This window comes from Macaca mulatta, chromosome 16 (assembly GCF_049350105.2).
Source record: "Macaca mulatta isolate MMU2019108-1 chromosome 16, T2T-MMU8v2.0, whole genome shotgun sequence".
Lineage (NCBI taxonomy): Eukaryota > Metazoa > Chordata > Mammalia > Primates > Cercopithecidae > Macaca > Macaca mulatta.
The window spans coordinates 51,669,941-51,688,680 of NC_133421.1; the positions used below are offsets into that span (position 1 = coordinate 51,669,941).

The 18,740-nt window shown below is 55.2% G+C and overlaps 1 protein-coding gene across 50 annotated transcripts in view; it reads left to right on the forward strand.

Annotated features, from left to right (window-relative positions):
* TSPOAP1 (TSPO associated protein 1) overlaps nucleotides 1–16,968 on the forward strand; it is a 27,915-nt gene extending 10,947 nt beyond the window's left edge. For 6 of the 50 annotated variants that reach the window (XM_028836276.2, XM_028836277.2, XM_028836283.2 and 3 more), the window contains 16 exons: nucleotides 1,435–1,550; nucleotides 1,846–1,955; nucleotides 5,584–6,414; nucleotides 6,584–6,735; nucleotides 7,073–7,774; nucleotides 8,123–8,317; nucleotides 8,903–9,742; nucleotides 10,339–10,438; nucleotides 10,518–10,669; nucleotides 11,309–11,477; nucleotides 11,861–11,932; nucleotides 12,346–12,378; nucleotides 12,568–12,671; nucleotides 12,755–12,826; nucleotides 13,065–13,175; nucleotides 15,751–16,968. In XM_028836276.2, coding sequence (XP_028692109.2) covers nucleotides 1,435–1,550; nucleotides 1,846–1,955; nucleotides 5,584–6,414; nucleotides 6,584–6,735; nucleotides 7,073–7,774; nucleotides 8,123–8,317; nucleotides 8,903–9,742; nucleotides 10,339–10,438; nucleotides 10,518–10,669; nucleotides 11,309–11,477; nucleotides 11,861–11,932; nucleotides 12,346–12,378; nucleotides 12,568–12,671; nucleotides 12,755–12,826; nucleotides 13,065–13,175; nucleotides 15,751–15,930 — 3,939 coding nt within the window. In that variant the 3' untranslated portion in view covers nucleotides 15,931–16,968. Of the gene's footprint in view, nucleotides 1–1,434; nucleotides 1,551–1,845; nucleotides 1,956–5,583; nucleotides 6,415–6,583; nucleotides 6,736–7,072; nucleotides 7,775–8,122; nucleotides 8,318–8,902; nucleotides 9,747–10,338; nucleotides 10,439–10,517; nucleotides 10,670–11,308; nucleotides 11,478–11,860; nucleotides 11,959–12,345; nucleotides 12,379–12,534; nucleotides 12,672–12,754; nucleotides 12,827–13,064; nucleotides 13,176–13,837; nucleotides 13,900–15,387; nucleotides 15,505–15,750 lie in introns of all 50 variants that reach the window. The other 44 variants (XM_077970927.1, XM_028836285.2, XM_077970938.1 and 41 more) reach the window with 23 other exon arrangements.
* Nucleotides 16,969–18,740: the final 1,772 nt, after the last annotated feature.

Below are 18,740 nucleotides of genomic sequence, written 5' to 3' on the forward strand. Positions count from 1 at the left end.
GACACTTGGGCACCAGGATCTGCATAAAGAGACTGTTCCTAAGAGTGTCTGTAGTGAAAGCAGGTGGTTGTGTGAGAAAGCACATGTTTCAGGATTCAAATCCCAGCTTTGACTTAGGCAAGTCGCTGAGCCTTTCTGAGCTTCGGTTTCCTTATCTGAATCCTGGAGCTAATAAAACCTGCCTTCTAAGCTTGTTGTGAGAGTTAAATGAAGAAGGAACATGCCTGTCTCAGTGCAGGGCACAGAGGATGTGTGCTCAACAGGGGGCAGCTGTTATTATTACTAAGTTCCTGGGCATCACTCATAGCTCTGGTTGTCAACTCATCCTTCTTTCTACCCACAAACCCCAGAAGGTGGAGGGGGCAGGTCAGGAGCAGCTCTGTAAGCCAAACATTCAGAAAGTGGTAGAATGAAGCCCCGGGCCTCTACTGCCCCCTCGTGGGATAGAAGGGTGGTGCCGGCTTTGGATGTGGTCGTGGAGAGGTTGCCCACTTGGTCCCCTTCTCCCAGGCACTGGCAGAGAAGAGAAGGCAGCCTGTTCCCCAGGCTATCCCAGCAACCTCAATGAGGGTCAGAGAATCGGGGTGCCCTGAGGTTGGGGTGCCCTGGGCTGTGGGCCAGGCAAGTAGACAGGAAGTTCTGAGTTCCAGAGCTGAACGGCAGACACACTGTCACTCAGCTAGAAGCAGGGACCTCTCAAGCTCCTTCTGCCTCCTTGCTTCCAGCGATTTACAGTTGGGGTGCTTTGCTGAGGTGTTTCTTTTTTCTTTCTTTCTTTTTTAAAGACAAGGTCTTGCTCTATCACCCAGGCCGCAGGGCAGTGGCACAATCTTGGCTCACTGCAACCTGCACCTCCTGGGCCCAAGCGATCCTCCCACCTCTGTCTCCCAAGTAGCTGGGACCACAGGGGTGCACCACCACACCCAGCTAATTTTTTTATTTTTAGTAGGGATGGGGTTTTGTTATGCTTCTCAGGCTGGTCTCAAACTCCTGGCTCAAGCAGTCTGCCCTCCTCAGCCTCTCAAAGTGCTGGGATTATAGGCGTGAGCCACTGCACCTGGCAACTTTGCTGAGTTTTTACTTTAAGGAACCAAACCAAATTTCTATTGACACCCACGCCCCACACCAGCATGGCCTGCGCCCCTCTGAGATGAGGCAAGTGGCTTTATTTCCTGTCGGGTGCAGTAGAGGCTCACGGAGGGATCTGGGTTATCCCCACTGCCCCTGCCCAGGGTAGCTGGGCTCTGCCAGGACCTGTCTCAGGTACGGATTTAGAGAGCATCAGGGGGTTCTTGCCACTGGTCTTGTGCAGCAGGTATGTGCTCACTTTCCCTCCTCAAAGCCATAGGTCCTCTGGCTCAGCCTGGAAACCTGCCTGCTTGGCGTTTGGTCCCAGGCCCTGAAGAGGAGCCAGCCCTTTCTGTTTGCCCCCAGGTGGACACAGCCAGTGAGGTAGAGGAGCTGGAGGCGGACAGTGTCTCCCTGCTCCCAGCCACGCCAGAGGGCAGCCGGGGAGGAGCCAGGATCCAGGTCTTCCTAGCGCGTTATAGGTGGGTACCTCACCCTCACTGCCCTCGAGCCCAGCCCCATCATTTGGGGTGTATGAGGAGGCCGAGAGGAGATAGAGACCTCTGGAAGTGGTGGGGGCGGCACAGGACACAATGGACCTATTCTCATAACCTAGTTGGGCCAAGGTGGGTGCAGTGAGGGCTGTGCTTTGCTAGTGGTGGACAACCACAGCCAAGTCTCCATAAAGGCTTAGTGCAGTGGGAGAGAGAAGACGGGACATGGAAGTGGAGTGTAGGTCACTCTCCTCCTCCTCCTCCTCTGTGCCTCCCCCAACAGCTACAACCCCTTTGAGGGCCCCAATGAGAATCCAGAAGCAGAGCTTCCGCTGACAGCTGGCGAGTACATCTACGTCTATGGCAACATGGATGAGGATGGCTTTTTTGAAGGTAGGAAGGTAGTAGGGGGTCATTCTGTCCATTCCCCTGCCTTTGAGTCCATGTTCCCAAAGACATCCATCCATCCATCCATCCATCCATCCCCTCTGCCCAGCGTGCTCAGCCCACCTTAACTTTTTGGTCTCAGCGAAAAGGCATACAGAGACCTAGTGGCCATTGGGGAAAGAGAAAGAAAGGGGTCTGGCTCCAAGCAGGACAGGACAGCATAGTCCAGATGGTGGACAGAGTGTCACAGGAGATTTTGGCTAGATTCATTTTTGTGCGGATGGTCAGGGCATGGCAGTGTTTCACGCTAGTGACACCTGAGGTCAGGCATGCAGCATAGATTTGATGCTGGACTCCAGTCAGGTACGCGAAGGAGGAATCAGGGTAAAGATTCCAGGGGAAGGTGTTTGCAAGCGGTTAGCAGCTGTCAGGGCCCAGGCAGGGTGTCCGCTTCAGGGAGGTTCTGCAGCTCCTGTGGGTAGTCAGAGGGCTGACCAGGCAACTAAAGGCAGATGCCTCATTGAGACTGGGCACCATGGGCCTGCGGAAGACATGGCCTTGGGAGACTCTCTCAGGGTGGCTCTGGCCTGGGCACCACCAGGCTGAGTCCATCAGCAGCAGAGAGCTTGGCACTGTGTAGGGAATTGGATGGGGCATGGACAGGGCAGGGCGAGAGCCACAACTGTGTATAGAGATTCAGGAATGGGCTTAGCTCTGAATCTGTAACCCTGGAAGCTTGGGTGCCTGTTCAGATTCTTTTCCCTGGGTCCTCTGCCTGTGATTTGAGGAGCTGCTGGGACCCATGGTACCTGGCTTTGTGGCCTAAACAGTTAAGCTTCCTGCAGGGGTACATTACGAAGATCAGAATTAATAAAAAGATTTCAGAAAAACAATACTTTATAAATGAAGAAAGAAAAAAAAAAACCACCCAAATCAAAAACCCAAACCCAAACACCCTTTTTTTAGAGGCAGGCAGCAAAGGCATAAGTATTAACTAACCACAAATGACTAGAATTTGAACTCTGCGATCTGGGATAAATTGGGATAGATGTAGAGGCACGTAGACCACCGGGGGCAAGATGCCATATTCCCTGTCCAACCGTAGCTAAAGGGCTGCTTCCTCTACGTCTGGGCCACCTAGGCTGTTCTCAGCTGTGTGGGCTTCTGGAGCATGTGCCTGACTCTGGCCCAGGCTCCAGCTTCAGCCCTGCAGGCTGGAGATCCTCTTACTGTGAAGATTCCTGCCTTTGTCTCCCACTCCACGGTGCTGGAGCTTATGATCGTTTCCTAGGGCTGCAGGAACAATTACATGGAGTGACTTGAAATGATAGACATTTATTCTCTCACTGGCCTCTTCTGGAGGCCAGAAGTCTGAAGTCAAGGTATTTACAGAACTGCATCCCCCGTGGGGGCTCTAGGGGAGGTTCCGTTCCTTGTCCCTTTCAGCTTCCGGTGGCTCCAGTTGTTCCTTGGCTTATGGCCACCTCACTCCAGTCTCTGTGTCTGTGGTCACCATCGCCTCCTCCTCTTAGTGTTTCTCCTCTGCATGTCTCTTATAAAAACACTTGGTCATTAGATTTAGGACCCACCCGGATAATCTAGGATGATCTCCTCTCAAGATCCTTAACTTAATTACATCTGCAAAGACTCTTTTTCCAAATAAGGCCATGTTCACAAGTTCCAGGGATTAGAACATGGACATGTCTTTGGGTGGCCACCTTTCAACCCTCTACGGTGCTTATTCTATCAGCGAATTTATTGACAGTCCCTCTTGTTTCTTAAAGTTCCTTACTGTTTTTTTTTTTTTTTTTTTTCCTAGCATAGGCAGAGAGAGAGAGGGTGGAGGTGGGGGGCACAGATGACTGTTGGGGGAAACTCCAGGCCCCACTGCAGCTCAGACCTGCCTACACTCACCCATCTCCCCTAAGCCCTGGCTCGTGCTCCCCCTTCCTCCCAATAAAGCACACTAGCTGCCAGCTGTCTGTTTCCTGAGAACTTTTTTCTTCTTTAAATTGGCCGTGACATGACATGTTAGGTGCCCAGCTTCCTTGACATCCCTCAATCAAACAACAACAGCAAATGTTTTAAAATACTCTCTTGTCAAGTCTTCAGGAGAACCGACGCAGGTAACAAAACATAACCATTTGGTAACAAAACATAACCATTGGTGGCTGCCTGGATTGATTGCTGTCAGTCATGCTCCTAGGCGCAGGCCTGCTGGGGGTCCTGATCCTTCTAGAACTTACAAGTGACTCTTTTCACTAGCACTTACTTCATTTGTGTCTAAAGATTCCTTCCCTTACTCTGCTGAGTTGGTTCTCTCTCTCTCCCTCTGTGGATGTCTGCTGTTCACAAAGGGAAGTTGAGGGGCACCCTGGCCCCTGTTCCTCAGGCCCAGGTAAAATCCAATCAGCAGAATTTTTTTATTTTTGGATACAGCATCTTGCTTTGTCGCCCAGGCTGGAGTGCGGTGGCGCGATTACAGCTTGTAGCTTCTGCCTCCCGGGCTCAAGCAATCCTTCCACCTCAGGCTCCTGAGTAGCTGCAACTATAGGCGTGCCACCACTCCCAGCTAATTTTTGCATTTTTTGTAGAGATGGGGTTTTGCCATGTTGCCCAGACTCGTCACAAACTCCTGGGCTCAAGCAATCTGCCTGCCTCTGCCTCTTGAAGTGCTGGGATTACAGGCATAAGTCACCATGCCTGGCCAGTTTTCTCATCTTGGCCTGCTTATTTTTTAAAACTTTAATATGAAATTATGAAATTATTACTGCAATTTTTTTTTTTTTTTTTTGAGACGGAGTCTCGCTCTGTCGCCCAGGCTGGAGTGCTGTGGCCGGATCTCAGCTCACTGCAAGCTCCGCCTCCCAGGTTCCCGCCATTCTCCTGCCTCAGCCTCCCGAGTAGCTGGGACTACAGGCGCCTGCCACCTTGCCCGGCTAGTTTTTTTTTTTTTTGTATTTTTTAGTAGAGATGGGGTTTCACCATGTTAGCCAGGATGGTCTCGATCTCCTGACCTCGTGATCCGCCCGTCTCGGCCTCCCAAAGTGCTGGGATTACAGGCTTGAGCCACCGCGCCCGGCCCTATTACTGCAATTTTTAACACAAAAGTGTTCAAATGTACAGAATACGTTTGAATACTTATATACCCAGCACCTAGATTCAACAATTGTTAAAACGTGGGCATATTTGCTTTATCTGTATGTAGGTTAAAAATGATTTTAAAAGCATTATGATATTTTACTTTGAAATACTCAACGTGCTTATTTAGAACATGATATTCTCCTCCGTCCTCGCAGTCCGAGTGTCACCTGGTAGCTTATTAGAATCACAGGATCTCAGCCCCATCCAGAGAGTTAGAATCTGCATTTTAACAAATATCCAGGTGATTCATATCCAAGTTAAAATTGAAGAAGCACTGTCCTGTAGAACCAAAATACTATTATCAGACCTATCTCTAATCCAGATCTTTACAGCTCTTGTCTTTTAAAAGAATTGACAGTTAAATGTTGATTTGAATCAAATGCTGAAGATCACCCACTAGCAGTTGCTAAAATACATTTACTATACCATTTTTTCTTTATCTCCTCTCTGTCTTCCCCTGCCCTGCCCTTTCCTGCCCTCCTCCTGCCAGGAGAGCTCATGGATGGCCGAAGGGGCCTGGTCCCTTCCAATTTTGTAGAGCGTGTGTCGGATGACGACCTCCTGACCTCCCTCCCTCCGGAGCTGGCCGATTTGTCCCACAGCTCAGGCCCTGAACTCAGTTTCCTGAGTGTGGGTGGGGGTGGCAGCAGTAGCGGGGGCCAAAGCAGCGGGGGACGGAGCCAGCCCAGACCTGAGGAGGAGGATGCAGGGGACGACCTCAGTGTGAGCCCATCACCGGAGGGCCTGGGCGAGCCTCCTGCTGTGCCTTACCCCCGCTGTCTGGTGGTCCTCAAGCAGCTGGCCCACAGTGTAGTGCTGGCCTGGGAACCCCCTCCTGAGCGAGTGGAGCTACACGGCTTCCATATCTGTGTGAATGGGGAGCTGCGGCAGGCCCTGGGGCCTGGGGCGCCACCCAAGGCTGTGCTGGAGAACCTGGACCTGCGGGCCGGGCCCCTTCACATTTCTGTCCAGGCCCTGACCAGCCGGGGCAGCTCCGACCCACTGCGCTGTTGCTTGGCGGTGGGTGCCCGGGCTGGAGTGGTGCCCAGCCAGCTGCGGGTCCATCGGTTGACAGCCACATCTGCTGAGATCACCTGGGTGCCCGGCAATAGCAACTTGGCCCATGCCATCTACCTCAATGGGGAAGAGTGCCCACCTGCCAGCCCCAGTACCTACTGGGCCACCTTCTGCCACTTACGGCCTGGCACACCCTATCAGGCCCAAGTGGAGGCTCAGCTCCCACCCCAAGGGCCCTGGGAACCAGGCTGGGAGAGGCTGGAGCAGCGGGCTGCCACCCTGCAGTTCACCACACTCCCAGCAGGTATGTGGGCTTGGGCTCTGTTGTCCAGAACACCCAGGAGGCCAGGCCATGGGTGATGGAAGAAGGGGACCCTGATCTTATTTGCATTATCAGAGAAATGGCAAATTGGGCAGGTATCTCTGATAGGGAGCATCCTGCATCACTGGGTCTTGTGCCTCCCTGCCCCCAGGCCCGCCTGATGCCCCTCTGGATGTGCAGATCGAGCCTGGGCCCTCCCCTGGAATCTTGATCATCAGTTGGCTCCCAGTCACCATCGATGCTGCTGGCACATCCAACGGTGTCCGGGTCACAGGCTATGCCATCTATGCTGATGGGCAGAAGGTATGGCCCTGCCCACTGTACCCTGGGAGTGGAGGTGGATCCCTTCTTGCTATGCTCAGAGACCAAGGCTCTCTGACCTGGCACAGAGATGCCCAGCCCCTGGCATTTGGGCACCATGAGGCAGATGGGTTAAGAGCATGGGCTTTGGCAGCACATGACGGATTTTAGAACTGTTCCACCACTGAAGCCATGTGGCCAGGAGGATGAAATGAGATAGGCCATGCAGAGGGCTTAGCACAGTACCTGGCATAATGCTAGCTGCCACTGCTGTCAGTACATCCTCACACTTGGCTGTCTCAGCCTCTGCTTCCCATCCTGTGCCCCCTCCACCCTACAGATCATGGAGGTGGCCTCGCCCACGGCAGGCAGTGTGCTGGTGGAGTTGTCCCAGCTGCAGCTGCTGCAGGTGTGTCGTGAGGTGGTCGTGCGTACCATGTCGCCCCACGGGGAGTCGGCGGACTCCATCCCGGCTCCTATCACTCCTGCCCTGGCTCCAGCCAGCCTGCCGGCCCGAGTCTCCTGCCCCTCACCGCGACCAAGCCCAGAGGCCAGAGCACCCCTTGCTTCAGCCTCCCCAGCGCCTGGAGACCCCAGCTCTCCTCTCCAGCACCCTGCTCCCCTTGGAACTCAAGAGCCCCCAGGAGCACCCCCTGCAAGCCCTTCCAGAGAGATGCCAAAAGGGTCCCATGAGGATCCTCCAGCACCTTGCTCCCAGGTACCCTGTTCGGGGAGAGGGGAGCAGGTGCATGCTGGGAGAGGGACCTGGGCTTGGGTCCTTCCTCAGCGCTCTCTGTTCCAGGAGGAGGCTGGGGCAGCAGTGCTGGGCACCTCAGAGGAGAGGACAGCCAGCACATCCACCCTGGGTGAGAAGGACCCTAGCCCCGCAGCTCCCTCACTGGCCAAGCAGGAGGCCGAGTGGACTGCAGGAGAGGCCTGCCCGGCCCCCAGCTCCGCCCAGGGAGCACTGGCCCAGCAGGCGCCAAATACCGAGGCGTGCCAAGGAGGAGACCCAGGGTCTGGGCTGAGGCCCAGGGCTGAGGTAGGGTTTGGGGACACACTGTCACTTCAGAGAATTGGGGCCTGCCTCCCTACCTTCTGCCAGCCCAAATCCAGTTGCCCTCTCTGCCTGTCCTCTGCTCTGGTCCTGCTCTCACACCTTTGGCTGTGCTGTGTGTCTGTCTTTCTTCTAGGATTTCTCTGTCCCATGTGGCTCCCATCTCCCTTCTCCCACCTGCCCCCGACCCATGGTGTACCTCCCCCATTTAGGGCATGGCTCTTTCTCCCTCTGCCAAAGGACCCTTGTTATTGTGGCTGGGGCTGACCCTGCCTGGATCCCCCTGTGCCCCTCACTGTCCTTATCTCTCCTGCCTTGCCTCACCTCTTGCAGAAGGAGGACGCGGCAGAGCTCGGGGTTCATCTGGTGAACTCCCTCGTGGACCACGGCCGCAACTCAGACCTGTCAGACATCCAGGAGGAAGAGGAGGAGGAGGAGGAGGAGGAGGAGGAGGAGGAGCTGGGTTCCAGGACTTGCTCCTTCCAGAAGCAGGTTGCTGGCAACAGCATCAGGGAGAATGGGGCCAAGGTAACAGGGTACGGATGGGCTACTGGGCCCCAGGCCTCAGTCTCTGGGGCCTCCCAACTGTGTATCAGCAGCTGCTCTGACTGCCACTGAGTGCCAGTAACATTCTAGGTCTGTGGCATGGGCCTTGTCCTAAGCAGAAGATAGTAAGTGGCCCAGGATTGGCCTCTGCCCTCCTGGAAAGAAAGGGGAAGACGAGGAACTCATTTCTGCACCTTCTCTCCCTCCAGCCCACCAGATACAGCATCCTGGCCAAGGGAGGCTGGTGCCACCTAAGATTCTTGTGCTGGTAGCTTCTGGGGAAGGGATGGGGAGGTCTTCTCCTCAATGCTCCTGTTCCACGGGGCTGGTGACAGTTCCTAGAGTGTGTTCCCTAATTCTTCCTTTGGCTCTCACTGGATATGTGTGCGACTTTGGGCCAGCCACTGTCCCTCTGGTTCCTTCCTCTCGGAGGAAGCTGTGGGAGGGCTGTGGGGTTGTCCGTAACCCCTGCCTTCGTTTGAGGGCAAAGATCACAGCTCTCTCTCCTCTTCCCCACACATCTCTCTTCCCTGCTGCATTCTACTCCCACCTCCCCACCTCCACCAGTCCCAGCCCGACCCCTTTTGTGAGACTGACAGCGATGAGGAGATCTTGGAGCAGATCCTGGAGCTGCCCCTCCAGCAGTTCTGCAGCAAGAAGCTCTTTAGCATCCCCGAGGAGGAGGAGGAGGAAGAGGAGGACGAGGAGAAGGAGAAGCCAGGGGCAGGCTGTTCTTCCCAAGACCCTGGCCCGCCTGAACCTGCATTGCTGGGGCTGGGCTGTGACAGTGGTCAGCCCCGAAGACCTGGCCAGTGTCCCTTGTCTCCTGAGCCCTCCAGGGCTGGAGACTGCCTGGAGGACATGCCTGGATTAGTTGGTGGAAGCAGTCGGAGGAGAGGAGGGGGCTCCCCTGAGAAGCCCCCAAGCCGCAGGCGGCCTCCAGATCCCCGTGAACACTGCAGCCGACTTCTCAGCAACAATGGGCCCCAGGCCTCTGGACGACCCGGCCCCACGCGGGAGAGGGGTGGCCTCCCTGTAATTGAGGGCCCCAGGACTGGACTAGAGGCTAGCGGGAGAGGGCGGCTGGGCCCTTCCCGGAGGTGCTCCCGTGGCCGGGCGCTGGAGCCTGGCCTGGCCAGCTGCCTTTCCCCCAAGTGCTTGGAAATCAGCATTGAATATGACTCGGAGGAGGAGCAGGAGGCGGGCAGCGGGGGCATCAGCATCACCAGCTCCTGCTACCCTGGAGATGGGGAGGCCTGGGGCACAGCAACCGTAGGAAGGCCCAGGGGGCCTCCGAAGGCCAATTCAGGCCCCAAACCCTACCCACCCCTCCCAGCCTGGGAGAAAGGGGAGCCAGAGCGGAGAGGCCGCAGTGCGACGGGCAGAGCCAAGGAGCCACTCTCCCGGGTCCGTGCTCACTCCCCGCCCTGGGCAGCCCCTGCCTGCTGCTGCCTGGTGGCCCTGCTTGCTGCCCACTAGCAGCTCCCATTCCACGCTGCCGCCTCCATCAGCAGAGGTGGGGCCGGGCCTCCGGGCTCCCTCACCTGCCTCCTCCCACCCACATTCCACTGCTTTGCTGCTTCTGCTGATCAGAACTGGGATGCACAATATTCTATCACTAGTCACCTGTTGCGGCCTTTGGGCAGGGTCGCCCTTTCCTCTGCATAGCTAGTTATGGCTTCAGGACGCTGACTGTGATGCCATGTCCAGGGTCACCTGCCCTGATGCTGATGGGAGGCCCTCCTCTCACAGGCTCCTCAGCCAACTCTAGTCCCCTCTACTCCACTCATCTACTTGGGGGCAGGGGCTGGGGCCTCCCCTCCTGCCCGCCCTCCCACTGTGGGAGTGTCTGAGGTCTCCAGCAGGCCGGGCGAGACTCCAGGAGAGGACTGCTGTGCTCCTGCGCTGCTGTGCTGCTTACGCTGATGGGGCAGAGCTGGGGAGCACGGGCCCACCGGAGGGATGGTGTGTTACTTCTGCCATCTGTTGTCCTCTTTTTGCAGACAACAGAGACTAGGGAAGCCAGAGGGCAGGACAGCTCTGGGCGGAGAGGCCCCCAGAAGAGAGGTGCCCGAGTCCCCAGGCCAAGCACTGCAGAGCTAGGTGAGCATCTGATGGGGGTTGAGCTAGAACCCCTCGGCCAGAACTCGCTGCATCACCGCCCTCTCCACTGTCTCCACAGTCCCTGTGAGGAGCCCGTCAGAAGCATTGGCTTACCAGCACCTACCCGTCAGGATCTTTGTGGCTCTGTTTGACTACGACCCCGTGTCAATGTCGCCCAATCCTGATGCTGGAGAAGAAGAGCTTCCCTTCCGAGAGGGTCAGATCCTGAAGGTGACTGATTTGCCATCAGGGCTCAGAGCTCCAAACACCAGCTAGGTCTTCCCTCCTCCCTCCTTTCCTCCACTGGAGGTAGCACAGATGGGCGGAGAACACAGCTTCTAGAGCAGATGACGTGGGTTTGGACTCTGACTCTGCCGCTTCTAGCTGTGTAACCTTGAGTAGATTACCTAGGCCCTCTGGGCCTCAGTTTTCTTATTGGTAAAATGGGGATAATATTAGTGTCTACCTCACAGGGTGGTTTGTGGATTAAATGATCCAATGTACATAAAGAGCTTAAACTGCCTGACACATAGGCAGCACAGTCTAACTATCTGCTGCTGACATTGCTATTTTTATTATTCCTCCAAGTATTGATTGAAGGCATTTTGCTATTGCTCTGAGATTAAGGAGATCCACTCTGGGGTGGGCAAAGGGCATGACCGTGTAGACAGTGAATGGGGTAATACAGAAAGGGCTGTTTTCTCCTATTCCTCTGATCCTGTTCGTTTCTGTTTTTCCCCTTTTCCCATTCCATGGCCTACGAAAGGGAGAAGATTCTTCTGCATTTCCAAGTGGGGTGTTGCTGGGGTTCGGGGCCTGGGGCACAGGGAGCGAGCAGAACTGGCTCAGACCACTGTTCTTTGCCTCCAGGTGTTTGGGGACAAGGATGCCGACGGCTTCTACCGGGGCGAAGGTGGGGGCCGGACAGGCTACATTCCCTGCAACATGGTGGCTGAGGTGGCTGTGGACAGCCCTGCCGGGAGACAGCAGCTGCTCCAGCGGGGTTATTTGTCCCCAGATATTCTCCTCGAGGGCTCAGGTATGACCTGCTGCTGTCCCTCACCCCCCTCCTACCAGCCCTCTTCCAACTCCACCTGACCCTGAGCGATTGTTGTGTCTGGGGTGCCCCCACTTACCCAGACTCTAGCAGAGCCTTGGAGCCTTGAGAACCCTGTGGCTGGTGGTCAGACTGCACGTGGGCTGGCCACATGGAGTGGGCGTCTGTTGCGGAGGGGAGTACAGCCACGCGGCCAGGAATTTTGGGTCCTGGAGGTTGGGTGGGGCTCTTGTCAGGGATGGGAGATGAATGCCCTCATGAAACAAGCTCAGTAAGCCAGCACGGCCCTGAGAGGAAACTCCAGAGTCCCAGTCCTGTCTCTCCCACCTCCCCTGCCTCGCTTTCTCTCTGCTTTCCTGGATCAGGGAATGGTCCCTTTGTGTACTCCACAGCCCGCACAACTGGGCCTCCTCCCAAGCCCCGCCGCTCCAAGAAAGGTGGGTAGGACCCCATTCTCTCTCAGGTGCTGGGAGGGTGTGTGTGCGGGTGGGGTGGCGCTGCTTGGCTGGCTGGGGAGGCACCTCTGGAGTTTTGAGCAGGTAAAGGGAATCAGGGCAGACCACCCACATCCCCTGCCTCCCGCTGTGGGGGGCTTTTTTCCGGTGGGGATGAGGGATGGTTTGTGGAGCTCTCTGTCCCCACAGGCACCTGACTGTAAAATCCACGAACCCCGGACATGCCATTTAGCCTTTCTGGGTGTTAGTTCACCGCCACACCAAAGGGCTGGGGAGATGCGCCCTCAGCAGCCTTCCCTGCCTGCCTCCTTGTGTGTGTGTCTGGCCTGCGCTGCAGCACCTGCAGCCTGGGCGGGCAGGGCGGGGTGGGGCTCACAGGCACATTCTCTCCACAGCTGAGTCGGAAGGCCCTGCCCAGCCCTGTCCAGGTGAAGGAACATCCCTGGGCCCGGGAGGCTGGGGAAGGAGATAGGGTGGGTGGCCCCTCTGGCCTCGCCCCAGGGGCTACAACTAGTGGGGAGGTGGTGACAGGGGTTCGGCAGGGGTCCAGGGCAGAAGACAGGATGGAGTATAGGGCTCTCCAGAGAGTCCAGAGTCTTCTCCTTCTCCCGCTGCAGGCCCCCCTAAGCTGGTCCCCTCCGCTGAGCTGAAAACTCCCCACTCCATGGTGGCTGCATTTGACTACAACCCCCAGGAGAGTTCCCCCAATATGGACGTCGAGGTGAGGACCCTCAGACAGAGCCCAGCAAAGGGGGCGGTGGCAGAGCCTTCCTGGGCCTGATGCCCTCCTCTTGTTTTCCACAGGCAGAGCTGCCCTTCCGGGCAGGGGATGTCATTACTGTGTTTGGGGGCATGGACGATGACGGTTTCTACTATGTGAGAACATTGTTGGGGAGGGTGTACCACACCCCAGCCCCCCAGACTTCCCAGGGAGGGCTCTCCCAGAGCTGGGCAGGGGGATGGGCAAGGAACCCTCAGGAAGTCTGGTGGAATGGAACGGGTCACCTCCCTGGACAGTGGTTTTGGCCCCAGCTATTCCCCAGGGGCATCAGGGTCGAGGGGCAGAGCTAGAGCCTGTTTCCTGATCTCAGCCTCACCAGCCTCTCCTCTCCAGGGGGAATTAAATGGACAAAGGGGCCTGGTTCCATCCAACTTCCTGGAGGGCCCTGGGCCTGAGGCAGGAGGCCTGGACAGGGAACCCAGGACACCCCAGGCTGAGAGTCAGGTCAGTGAGGAGCTGGGCTCCCAGCCTGGCAGGGCGGTCTACCCTACTGGTGGGGTGGTAGGGCCAGGGCAGTGTTGCAGCAGGGGTGCAGCTGGGGTGGTCATGCAGGTAAGCACTGTGTCCAGTGCAGAGCCACTAAGTGACCACCAGAGGGGAGCCCCACCAGGCAGCTGCCCCCAAATATGTGCCCCTCTCTGCAGAGGGGTGATAGCTGTGACCCTGACCCCCAGGCCATCTGACCGGCTGCCAACACCTGGGGGCTGACACAGGTGAGGGGCCCTGTGGAAAAGGACCCCTCTGCCTCATGCCTGTAGCCAATCAAAGTCCCTGTTTCAGGATACTCCCACCCTGGGGGGGGGGTCTCCCTACCTCCCAGGTGCCTTTGGAAGCCAGTTGCCCAGCCAGGCCCAGCTTCCTGGGTTCTCATTCCTAGAGCTTACCTCTCCTTGGGGTGGGTGGAATACAACTAAGCCTCCACCCTCAGAGGGCAGGGAGAGAGGGTGAAGAGGCCAAGCCCCAGTCAGAAAACTCAGGGCTTCCATGTGTAAACACAAAGGCCTTGGAGAGCAGGGCCCACCAATGTACAGGGCCACCTGGCGGCCGGGCGGAGAAGATGCGGGTCTGTCTGTAACCCATCTCCTCTCTTTGTTCCCTGTCCTCAGAGAACGAGGAGGAGAAGAGTCCAGTGCTAGATGGAGATAGATATATGTAGAGAGAGCAACATGTAAGTGGGGGGACTGCACCGCTATGTGACCCCTCACGCCCACTTGACCATAATCAGACAGCACTCCTTTGTCTCAAATACTGGAGCTGACCCAGCTTTCCCACTGTTGTCCAGGGAATGGCAAAGGAGAGCTTGCCATGAGCCAGATTTGCATAGAGTCATCCCTCCCCCTCCATGCTCCCCTTGCCTTGCCTTTACCCAGGGCAGTGCCAGCTGTCATAGGATTACATGTCATCTTAGTGTGTGATGTCCCATATTAGCTGATGCCTCCTATTCTATAACACATATGGTTTATAGAACATGACGTGGCATCCATAGTAGGACTCATCAGTGGTATTATGATACTGTGCAGCTACGGTATTATAATATTGTAATTATTACTGGTGCCAGGGTGACACTGTAATGCCACCAGTAATAATAGGCTTCCCACCCTTGTCTCTGCATTGTGACCTGTTAGGGTGATCAGATGCATGATTTACCTCAAACTCTCAGTTTTCTCTATTTGGGGGATAAAAGGGGAAGTTTGGCCAGGTGCGGTGCCTCATGCCTGTAACACTAGCTACTTGGGAGGCTGAGGTGGGAGTCACTTTAGCCCAGGAGGTCGAGGCTGCAGTGAGTGGTGATCACGCCACTTCACTCCAGCCTGGGAGAAAAATAAAGGGGAAGTTTGAGTAGTTCAAATCCATAAATAACCCCAAATCATTATTCTCTGGAGCCCAGAAACCTCGTTCTTTTGTTTCCCTGACAACCTCTCCCTCCTGGATGTTGCGGAAGGAGCCCTAAGAGGGAGTGGGAAGGGTCTGGGGCTCCCCAACTGGCTCTCAGCTCTGGCTGATTGGGGGTAGATGCTTTGGCCTCTGTGGGCAGCCCTGCCACATCACCACAGGCCTGGGGCAGGGGTGGGGCCTCGGCTGTGCACCCACTTTCCTTGCCTCTGGCCTCGGCTCTATAGTTGGTTCTGGCTGGGAGCCTGCCAGGCTCTGGGCAGCGAGTGGGAGTTTGAGGAAGGGAAGACATGCAGGCTGGCAAGAGCTGACAGAGCTGTGCCAGGTCCTGGAGGTGAAGGTGGGAACAGAGGTGTGGGGGGCTTTCTGGTGGCTTCTCTGTTCCCCCAGCTTCCTGGCCTTAGATCGCTAAGGAGCGCCGTCTGGGTGGGCTCGAGGCAAAGGGAGTGGAGTTAGGAGATTCAGTAAGGGAGAAGATGCTGCAGCCTCCAGGGCCTGTGGTGGGGGCTGAGTGATGCCCCCAGCTGTGAGTCTCTCTGGGTCCTTGGCTTCCCCGCAGTCCTCTTAGGGCCCTTAAGGTAGAGTCCCAATCTTCCTCCCCATGGAGTGGGTACTGGCTCCATTCCCTGAAGGCCTGGGGGGGCCACACCTGCTGAGTTTGGGGAGACGCTCCTGTCTACGAGGGGCTGTGGAAGCTACCTTCCTTGGCAGTGACAGCTGCTTCTAAGCAGTCCTTGTCCTTGCGGTCTGTTTTTTGGGAGAGAGGTGACATGTGAGAAGTTGGGGGCACCCATCCTGAGGGGCAGCTTCCAAGAACTCTTGGGCCTTGTCAGCCCTGCATCCTGGAGGGAGAAGGCAAGGGACCTGCGCAGGGTCACAGGTGAGCAATCCAGAACCAAGACTGCATCCCCTGGGACTCCCAGCTCAGTGCTCCCTCGGCATCACCCTCCCCATTCGCCGCCTGTGCTGTGTGTGTCTGGCAGTGAGTGGTGGGAGGTGAGGCCCTGGTTCTCACCCATGGTTCCATGACATGGGACGCTGCAGGCCGCTGAGGCTGTGGAGAAAAGTGGTGGGGGGTCGGGAGGGAATCAGGCCTTGACCTTGCTCCTTCTGTCTCACATTTCAGGACTGGGGCTGCACCACACAAGGGCCCCCCGGGCCCCCAGGTGGGCCCTGTGCTCCCAGCCCTGACAGCGCCCCCAGGATCGAACGTGGGGAGCCCCAGGGCAGAAGCGAGAAGGTGTGGGGTTTCTTCTCCAAGGGGAAACAGCTCCTCAGGAGGCTGGGCTCTGGGAAGAAGGAGTGAAGCTGTGGCCCATCCTGCAGGCAGAAGAGGCCCTGAGAGGCCCCCAGACCACCGTCTCCGCTGAGCAGGGAAGGCTCAGACTGGGCCCAGAGCCCCCGTTCTTCTGCATTAACACTGCGGCACTCAGAGAGGATCAAAGAGCCTCCGTGAAGGTCAGAGCTAGATGGCTCCTTAAGGATGAACTCTCTAGAGAAGCACCTTCCTCCTACAGTAGGGGAAACTGAGCCCACAGTGAGTATGTAACTCGACCAAGGTCACTGAGCCAGGACTGGACCCAGGACCCTCGCATCCTGGTCCACCCACCTCGTCTACTAGTGTCCCACAGTGCTGCGCTAGTCCCTTCTGCCACCCTCCCCAGTCCCAGGACGGGCCCTGGGGGGAGAAAGGAGCCTGTGCCCCCTGATGGCTTTGGCTGTCCTGATCTTGTCTTCCCTCCCCTGAAGGAAAGTTTGCACTGGATTTTCTTGGAGCCCCACCTCCCCAGCGGGCAGGCGGGCGGAGCCGTGTATATATGTACATACTCAGTGCCTCAGTTCAGCTTCTTCCACCTCGCTTCCACTGCAAGGCCCGGGAAGGAGAAAGGCCAAGCCAAAGCAGGCCCCACCCCGCCCCCGTCGTGCTCCACCCCTCCCTGCCGCGGCCTCCTGGCCCCTGTATGGTCCCGCCCCCAAAGACCCTGGGGCCCGCGGGGCCGAAAGCGGAGTTGGGTTTGCCTTATTTTGCTCATTGGATTCAAGTTCTTTTGCATAGTTTTCTTTTAACCCCTGTTGGAGTCCAGGGGCTGGAGAAAAGGACAGATTTATGCAGCTATTTTCATACATTCCCCGTTCAGAGTGGGGTAGGGGGTTCTCCACCCTTACCCTATCCACTCCATTCCCCACCCTCTGCCGGGTGAGTGTCTCTTTGCATGTTTCCTTTGCTGTGGTGGGAGATTGTTTGACTGAACCCCCATCCCCACCTTGGTCTCCAGGGGTGTGGAATGGTAGGGGAATTTGTTTAAAAAGACATTTTATTATAATAAAGTCTATTTTCACAAAATCTATGCTGGACTCTACGTGGGCAAAGGACTCCTTGGAGGGGGTGGGGCAGCTGGAGTTTGGACTCTCGACTTCAGACCCCAGAAGTTATATCCTAGGGGTAACAGGGGCAAAAACCAATCAACACCACGAACTTTCGAATTCTTTTCCTAAGAAAAAGATTTGGTAGCTTCCTGAGCCCTTGGTCACAGGGCCAGGTATTTGCTACTGGGCGGGGTTGTGGAGGGAGATGGGACAGAGGGAAAACATCAGTTTCAAGATGGTGGACCGAACACACAGTGCAGTCTATCTCCTCTATACCAAATGCATAGAAATAATAGACGTGAGAGAAACAGAACAAACAAACACTATACACAGTTCCATTTGAAAGCAAGAAAGGGGGCTCTCAGTAGACTAGAAACAACAGGATTCCGGAAAAGACAGAGAACAGATGGCAGATTATACGGATGAAACTCGAGAGTAGGGTATATATATGTGGGAGAGCTCTGCACATTGCCTCTGGACTAGAGGCGGTGCAAACAGGGCAGCAAAGACCCTAGGGGCTACCAATGGTGTGGTTAGTTGGGGTTTTTCTTTAATTGATTGTTGCACATTCTCCTGCCATGGGCCAAGGGCAAAGGTGAAGATGTCTGCCTTTAGATGACAGACTTAGAGAACAGTAGGGGTTGCAGCTTGGATCAGAGACCAGGTGGTACTTTAGGTAACTGGCCACACCTGGCAGAAACAAGATGTATCACTGCCCAGGTGAGAAGGCACCAATCTGCAGCATACTGTGGCTCTTCCCTCTCAACCGAAACCCTCAGAATCACGGCAGCAGTTCCCACCCAGCCATCCAGCAGAGACTCCCAACCACAATGGCAAGGACACAGTAAAGACTCGAAAAATATTGGAGGAAAGCCAACTTCACTAAGAGAGATAACACATGGAAATGGAAAAATATACACAAGTCAATAAAGCATTAGGAGAAAACTTTAAAAAGTCTGCAGTTATTGTTGGAGAGATAAAGGAAGGAATTACATATGGGAAACAAGAACAAATAGTTATGAAAAAGATCCTAATAGAGATCTTGCAAAAAATACATCTTTTCTTGTTAAAAAGGACCCAATATATGGGTGAAGAGCATATAATTCATAGTTGGATAAAATTAGTAAGCTTGAAATTTGAGGTCGTTCCTCAGAGTGCTATACAAAGGGATAGAGAGATGAGCAAAATGAAAGAAAAGTTATACATGGAGGATGGGGCCAAATGTTTCAGGATCTATTCATAAGAATACCCCGGGGTTGGGAAGATGTGGGGAGCAATAGAGACCATGAGTGATAGAACAAATGATGGCTATAAATTTTGTAGGACTGAAGAAAGACACAGATACTTCGATTCAAAGGACTTACTGCATGTGAAGCTGATAAATAAATTACAAGTACAGAAAAAAAGAGAAGCAACCCAATTCAATTTTTGAGACTTGTATAATCTTGTCACCCAAACTAGAACAGGACAAGAAAACATTATGACAGATCTATCTTGTTTATGAACACAGAATATCCTAAATATAGATTTAGGAAACTAAATATACATCATGGCTGCTGCATTTAAAAAAATTTTTTTTTTTTTTTGAGACAGGGTCTTGCTCTGTCACCTAGGCTGGAGTACAGTGGCATGATCACAGCTCACTGTAGCCTTGACTTCCTGGGCACAAATGACCCTCTCACTTCAGCCTCCTGAGTAGCTGGGAGTATAGGCACATGCCACCATGCCCAACTAATTTAAAAACGATTT